We start from the raw sequence: 8,268 nt of genomic DNA, 5'->3' as shown, positions 1-8,268 counted from the left end.
CGGGCGGCTTCTGCGTCTGCGCCCCAACGCCGCGCGCGGAATTCGAATCCTTCCCTCGCGGCTTTGACGGCTTTGACTCCTTCCCCAAGCGAGGGAACCTCTTTTCCCTCTCGCCCCGCCCTTCGCCCCGCCCTCCGACCAATCCCGGCTCTTGCTAGGTTTAAAAAAGAGAGAGCGCGAGGTGGCCGGCTCTTAAAAAACCTGGAAAGAGGCGTGGCTCTAACTCGGCCCAGGCGATTGGCTATTAGTTCGTTCTCCTCCAAAGGGCGGGGCTAAGGGGTTGTAGAGCGGTAGGCAGCCGGAGTAAAGGGGAGGAGCCTTCGCTGGGCTCCGCCCCCCGGCTGGCTCGGCGCTCACTACGAACTAGCTGCTTGGCGCCGCGGCGGCAGTTTTGCGAGCGCTTCCCGGCCGGCTGGCAAGGATGAAAGCGGGCGGTGAGCGGTCTCCGCGGGTCCCTATTTGCAAAATCTGGGAGTTGCTCTTAGGACTTGGGGAGGGGGATGTACCCCATATTTAACCTCTATTTAGGGGGGGGTCTTCAGTGAAAGGCGGGGCGGGAGAGGGGGGGATGTTTCAAGCTTTGCTGGGAATGTCCTACACGGGAGTGACTCATCCCCACGACCGTTCATCCCCGGGGACAAATGGTTTAGCCCCTTTCCACCCTGCCTTTTTTGGGGAGTGGGGTGAAGGGGCTTCTGCAAGGTTTTAACTTTTGCAGGTTAAAGCGATGCTTGCGACCCGGGAGAGCTGGAACCCCACGTCCGAAAGGGGGGCTGGCTGGACACGAGTTTAGCCTGACTCGGTGGCTAAGACACTGAGCTTGTCGATCAGAAAGGTCGGCGGTTCGAATCCCTAAGCACAGGTCTCCTGCGTGAGCAGGGGGTTGGACTAGATGACCTCCAAGGTCCCTTCCCATCCCTGTTACTGTTGTTATTATAAGTGCAAAGCCCCGGCTGGGTGCGCAGGATGCAAAGCAAGGAAGGAAGTTGGACTAGATGACCTCCAAGGTCCCTTCCCAACCCTGTTACTGTTATTATTATAAGTGCAAAGCCCCGGCTGGGTGCGCAGGATGCAAGGCAAGGGGGGTTGGACTAGATGACCTCCAAGGTCCCTTCCCAACTCTGTTGCTGTTATAAGTGCAAAGCCCCGGCTGGGTGCGCAGGATGAAAGGCAAGGGGGGTTGGACTAGATGACCTCCAAGGTCCCTTCCCAACTCTGTTAGTGTTATTATTTATTATAAGTGCAAAGACCCGGCTGGGTGCGCAGGATGCAAGGCCATGGGGGTTGGAGTAGATGACCTCCACGGTCCCTCACAACACCTTTAATCCATCCTTTAGGACTTGGGGAGGGGGATGTACACCGTCTTCCCTCTCTCCCCCACCCCTTCTTCCCCATGCAATTGTCAGAAAGCCTCATCTGGGCGGTGTGAACTGAGCCCAAAGCTTAGATTTTTCCCCAAAAGGGTTTTCCCAATTTCGATGCAGACCCCCATTGATTCCCCAGCTGGCCAAACCCACCCAGTCCCAAGCAGAGAAACACCACCGGATGTCTTTGCAAAACTTGGTTTTAAAGTTGAGCTGTTCGTGGCTTGTAAAGGAAACTTTTCCAAGTTGCCTAGTTTGTTCTTTGAAATCCACTTTTTTTTTTCTTTTTGGGAGGGATGGTTTAGCCTCCTTGCTGGAGTCGAAGTGGTTTATTGATGACTTTTTTTTTTTTACAAAAAAAAATTCTAATTTTTTAAAACCTCAACGGGGAGGACGTCCCTAGTTTTTGGGCGGGTCGATTTAAAAAGTGAGCCGAGCCTATTAGAAGATCAGAGCTGGCTTGTCTGCGGAGGGGATTGGCTTAAGATTTCTCCATGGTTCTCTATAAGACCATAATACAAATTTTCTCCTTTTTTACAATAGGAATTGCCATTGGGGTATATTTTTTTCTTCCCCCATCCTTCACCAAAAGGACAGGTAGCTCATAAATCCAGATTTTCATGGATTTAGAGCAAAGTTTGCTATGAGTAGAAAAGATTCAAAGTCTTTGAAAGGAGAAATTATCTGCCTTTTAAGCAGAGTTAGTCTTTTTTTCATGCATGGTAAAACGAGAACTCACTTTGATTAGTGGCTTCAGAAGAAAGAAATACAATTTTGTATATTTTAAAACAGCTCCCAGCTTTTAAAAGAGTTTAAGCTGCTGGCTTCAAAGCTGTACCATGAGGTTTCACTCGACCGAATTTTGCTGGTTTTTCCTCTCTTTTGTAAAGAGAACTGGATTTCTGGGGGAAAGAATAAATTAAAGTTTTCTTGTTTTGACTTTCCTAAAGATGTTTGAATGCAAGCATCTTTTCTTCCCTCAAGACAAGTTGCTCTAATGCTATCTGAATAGATAGAGGCACACCTTGGAGATATTGTGGGTTCAATTCCAGACCACCCCAATAAAGGGGCCTCTGTGGCTCAGACTGCTAATGCAGTCTGTTGCAGTCTGCTAATGCAGTCTGTTATTAACAGCAGCTGCTTGCAATTACTGCAGGTTCAAATCCCACCAGGCCCAAGGTTGACTCAGCCTTCCATCCTTTATAAGGTAGGTAAAATGAGGACCCAGATTGTTGGGGGCAATAAGTTGACTTTGTATATAATATACAAATGGATGAAGACTATTGCTAACATAGTGTAAGCCGCCCTGAGTCTTCGGAAAAGGGCGGGATATAAATACAAATTTTAAAAAAAAGAGAGAGAGAATATCTCAATAGTGTCACATGAATTTTTTGTTTCCCTGTGCGTATAAAAATTACGTTTACAGTATAGTTTACTCAAGTGGGAAATGGGCATGTGGAAAAAAAACAATGCACAGACCTTAATTAAAAATCCTTTGCTTTAAAATATTAATTTAGTAATACTAATTACTAAATATGGGTAGTCCTTGACTTATGACCACAATGGAGCCCAAAATTTCTGCTGGGTAAGTGAGACAGTTACGTGAATTTTGCCCCATTTTATGACTTTTCTTACCACTGCTGTTAAGTGAATCACCGCAGTTGTTCAGTTAGTAACCCGGTTGTTAAGTGGATCTGGCTTCCCCATTGGCTTTGCTTGTCAGAAGGTCGCAAAAGGGGATCACATGACCCCGGGACACTGCAGCTGTCATAGATATGAGTCAGCTGCTAAGTGTTTGAATTTTGATCACATGACTGGAGATGCTGCAGTGGTCATAACTCACTTTTTTCAGGGCTGTTTTAACTCTGAATGGTCACTAAATGAACTATGGCCAAACAATGTCGGCTGGCGGTCCCCAGGAGCAGGGCCTTCTCTGTTGGAGCCCCGACGCTCTGGAATGAACTTCCCCCTGGCTTACGCCAAGTACCTGATCTTCTGACCTTTCGCCGTGAGCTGAAAACACATCTATTTATTCAAGCGGGACTGGCATAATAGTGTTATTAATTTTAAATTGGGTTTTTATTGTCTTAGGGTTTTTTAAATTTTTAAATTTTAATATTGGCCTTTTGTAATTTGCTTAGTTTTAAATCTTGGTTTTAAATTGTATGTATATCAACTTTTTATCTTTGGCTGTACACCGCCCTGAGTCCTTCGGGAGAAGGGCGGTATAAAAATTTAATAAATAATAATAATAATAATAATAATAATAATATTGAGCCGTGGTGGTGCAGTAGTTAAAATAGAATAGAGTAGAATTTTTTACTGGCCAAGTGTGATTGGACACAAGAAATTTGTCTTGGTGCATATGCAGTATTAAAAAGGCAGTATTGCACACTAATTCTGCCAACTGTCAGCAGTTCGAATCTCACCAGGCTCAAGGTTTGACTCAGCCTTCCATCCTTCTGAGGTGGATAAAATGAGGACCCAGATTGTTGGGGGCAAATAGGCTGACTGTAAACTGCTCAGAGAGGGCTATAAAGCACTGTAAAGCGGTATATAAGTCTAAGTACTATTGTTATTGTAAGTGAAGGACTACCTGTATGTAATTCTTATTAAAAATGCATCCAAAAGGCACCAGGCTGGAAAGCGGGAGGTCATGAGTTCAAGTCCTGCTTTAAGCATGAGAACTGGCTGGCTGACTATGGGCCAGTCAGTCTCTCTCAGCCCAACTGACATTACAGGGTTGTTCTGGGGAAAAGCGGAAAGGAAATTATGTATGTTTGCTGACTTGAGTTATTTCGGAAAGAAAAAAAAATAGTAAAGGCAGGAATACAAATGAATAAAATTGCCATTTTTGCCCATTTGAAAATCTGCTGAAATTTGGCGATCTTCTTTAGCAGTGGTTTGCTATTGCGCAATCTGGGGCGATCCCATAATTAGCAAAAAAAAAAAAAGGTACCTTTTCAACAATGGTTTAAGGAGTCACGTCTCCTGCAACTTCCTGGAGTCTTGCTAAAATTCCAGGTCAGATAATTTTACAAAGGGTGGGTCAGGTTTGCTGGATAGCTTTTAGCATAAAGGAGCCATTACCTACACGGGCAGATAAAGAATCCGAAAGGTTAGATTCCCAGTTTATAAATCCTGACACAGGTTCCTGCTTTGTTTCCGTCGATCAAAGATTCCGTCGTCCCATTCAAACCTTCGCAACTTCACTTCAAAAGAAAAGTCATACTGAATTTTGGAGAGCTTTCTCCGAAATAAACAGGCACGGGTTTTTTATGATAGTAGGTCCATTGTGGGAATTGACCTAGTTTCTAGGAGAAACTCAAGGCCTGGCGATGTCATCTGGCTTGGGAGTTCTAGTGCTTCCACATCGGTTCCTATCAAGAAGAACAGGCAGAGCTGTGGGCGGAGTTAAGGAAGTCATTAGCCAAGAGTCGTTAGGTAGCAGCAGGGTGGATAAAAATCAATGATTTATTTAAAAAAATCAAATTAAAAAAAATTAAATTGGATTTTTAAAATTTTTATCAAATTTATTTTAATAAAATGCTTTTGGAGTAAAAGTCTATCTAAAGATAATTTTCTATTTAAGCTACATTAATAATTTAGTTTATTCGGCATGAAATGGAGCTTAGTTACGTAGCATGAGGCTGTATATTCTGCAGTATAACTCAGTTCAGTGAATCCAAGCTCTGCAAGCTAAATAGGAAACCGTCATTTTGTTTGCAAATAACAATATTAAAGATTCTAACTACCAGCGAGGATGAGTCCTTACATTTAAAGAGCACCTGTCATTTCAGATCCATCATGGCAGCACCTGTTAGCGGGCATCCACTCACCTGCTGCCCGCCACGTCCCTCACCTTGTTGCGTCACTGCCGCATCACCAACCGTCCCATTAAAGTGAGTGGGATGGTCAGTGGGTCAACAGTCGGTCAAAGGAGGAGCCGCTGCGGGATAGAGATGACAGTGGCTCTTTAAAAATTATGATTTAAATCGAGTTGATTTAAATCAAATCCACCCTGTTATGTAACCGCAAACGTTCCAAGTCCAACTCCGGGATTCTGTTGACCCGCATCTGGCACCAATTTAATAATTAAACTTCAGCGGATTAGATTCTTGCTTTTGGCTTTGAGCAATACATCTTCTGAAGTGCACCTTGGTAGGTGGCCCTGGCTCTTTGCGCTTGATCGTTCCTCTCATTTTCTGGCACTGGTTTCGTTGCAGTCACCCACTGCCGATGTTCCCGGTGTTTCTCGGTCCCTTCCAAGAGGAGGCTGAAGAAGAGGCCCCGTGTCCTGACCCTGCTGTCCCTCCCTGAAGATATCCTCTTCCATGTTCTCAAAGGTCTTCCTATAGAAGACATCCTTTCCCTCCGAGCTGTAAGTCCAAATTTTTATTTTGCACTTTCCGCATAGGTGTTCTTGCTGTATTAGCTACCATGTTTCCCCGAAAATAAGACTGGGTCTTATTATAATAAGACTGGGTCTTATAAGAGAAAGAAAATAAGACTGGGTCTTATAAGACAACAAGACTGGGTCTTATAAGACAAAGAAGAGGGACTCAAACTATTCTCCAAAGCACCTCAGGGTAGAACAAGAAGCAATGGGTGGAAACTAATCAAGGATAGAAGCAACTTAGAACTAAGGAGAAATTTCCTGACAGTTAGAACCATCAATAAGTGGAACAACTTGTCTGCAGAAGTTGTGAATGCTCCAACACTGGAAATTTTTAAGAAAATGTTGGATAACCATTTGTCTGAAATGGTGCAGGGTCTCCTGCCTGGGCAGGGGGTTGGATTAGAAGGCCTCCAAGGTCCCTTCCAACTCTGTTATTATTATTATTTTCTTTTGGGTCCCAAAATAGGCCCTGGGGCTTATTTTCAGGGAGTATCTTATTTTTTCCCCCCCATGTACAAGAGGCCCACTTCTGCTTGCTCACAGTGGGGCAGGAGGCTGGCTGTGCAGGCTCTTAAGTAGGGCTTATTTTAGGGGTAGGACTTAAATTAGGCACCTACATAAAAACCATGCTAGGTCTTATTTTCAGGATAGGTCTTATTTTCAGGGAAACAGAGTAGGCCTACATCAGGACCCACAACCGAGGTGAAAACTGTTGCCTGCGCCAACAATCCGTGATTGTTGGACAAAAATGCACAACATGGCTGGAAAAGATGATAAAACTATATATAGACCTGAAATCAGAGATTTTTTTGTGGGGCATTCTATCAGAAAAAAAAATGATAAAAAGACTGCATATTTGATCCTGCATATATTAATGGCAACTAGAATTGTATTACAATAGAATTGTAATTGTATTACAACTAGAATTGTAATATCAGAGAGATATTCTCCTCTCTGGGCACACTGAGAATATATCTGCTGAACAAAACTCCACACTGGCAACAGGAAGGGCATCCGGCCATTAAAACACTCTGCTAGCTCCATTCAGTTGCCCAGACTCATCACGGAAAAGTGATGAGATCCCGTCCGAGGAGAATGTAATTTAAAAAATATTAGATTGTGCAGAAATGGATAGATCAACACTTGCAATTAAGGATAAAGAAGAAACTGAATATTTTTTGATATGGGACACATTTTATCAATGGTTCGATGACAGAAACAAGTTAGAAAGGAGATATAAAGGGAGGAAATAGTATAGAGGAGAGTCGTTACAGAAGAAGATGTTAAGTATTAAGGTCATTATAATATAATGTTACATTATTAATATGCTGACGATTAAATATAATGAAGATGTATGAATATGACTATCTAAACGTAATTGTACCCAGAATACATACTGTTTGATGAAAATTGAATGTTATATACTGCAGCGAGGATTGTATTTGCACAAAATTGGAAAGCAGACAAATTCCCTTTGGAGGGAGAAGTAATTAAGAAAATATTGGAATGTGCAGAAATGAATAGATTAACATTGGCAATTAAAGAAAAGGAAGAATCGGAGTATTTTAGGATATGGGGTAATTTTATCAATGGTTAGAGAAGAGATATATATGAAAATTAATATAAATGTAAGATCTTGGGGAAATGAATTAAATGAAGAAGTAAGATAGAAATGTAGTAAGAAAATGATGATAAAGGAGGAATAAAATGAATCAACATAAATGTAAGATAGAAATATAGTAAGAAAATGATGAAGGAGAGATAAGAGGGCACAAAATATGTATCCAGATGACACATTGAATGATTAATGATGTAATGCTTGTTTAAATATAAAAAATAAAAACTTTTCTAAAAAAAGAATGTTATATGAATAAAACAAATAAAACATTAAAAATAAAACCAAACTGTGATTCAAACAGAATAACTTATCCTTCCAGTCTTGCACAATTGTTTTCCAGGGTATTCCACCTGGCTGAATGTTAATTGCCCTTATTTGATGATTCCTTGGCTATTACGGTCTACTTCACTCTCTTCCAGGTGCATTCTCATCTTAAGTATCTTATAGATAACCACACCTGCATTTGGGCCTGTGCAAGCTTTCAAGAAGAGTGGCCTTCCCCAAAAAACTTGCAAATCTTTGAAAGGTAACTTTTTAGAACTTGGGAAATCGTCGGCTATCTTGCACTATGCAAGAAGAGTTGCTAAGTCACCAATTGTTAAGCGAAGTTTACCTGTTGTATTTAGAATAGAATAGAATTGACTAGGATAGAATAGAATGGATGGATGGATGGGATGGGATGGATAGGATAGAATAGGATAGGATACAATAGAAATAAAAAAGAAATAGAATATGAATTAGGAATTAGGAATGGAATGGAATGGAATAGAATAGATGGAATGAATAGAATAGAAAAGAAATAGAATATGAATTAGGAATGGAATAGAATATATGAAATAGATAGAAAAGAAAAGAAATAGAATATGAATTTAGAATAGAATAGAATA

The 8,268-nt window shown here is 41.8% G+C and overlaps 1 protein-coding gene across 1 annotated transcript in view; it reads left to right on the top strand.

Annotated features, from left to right (window-relative positions):
* Positions 1-376: 376 nt before the first annotated feature.
* CCNF (cyclin F) overlaps positions 377-8,268 on the top strand; it is a 32,400-nt gene continuing 24,508 nt past the window's right edge. The window contains exons 1-3 of the mRNA XM_058157248.1: positions 377-434; positions 5,591-5,745; positions 7,801-7,907. Of these exons, the coding sequence (XP_058013231.1) occupies positions 422-434; positions 5,591-5,745; positions 7,801-7,907 (275 nt within the window). The 5' untranslated portion in view covers positions 377-421. The remainder of the gene's footprint in view (positions 435-5,590; positions 5,746-7,800; positions 7,908-8,268) is intronic.

This window comes from Ahaetulla prasina, chromosome 14 (assembly GCF_028640845.1).
Source record: "Ahaetulla prasina isolate Xishuangbanna chromosome 14, ASM2864084v1, whole genome shotgun sequence".
Taxonomy (NCBI): domain Eukaryota; kingdom Metazoa; phylum Chordata; class Lepidosauria; order Squamata; family Colubridae; genus Ahaetulla; species Ahaetulla prasina.
The sequence above is the reverse complement of the archived record's forward strand: the minus strand, read 5'-3'. Positions and strand labels throughout refer to the sequence as shown.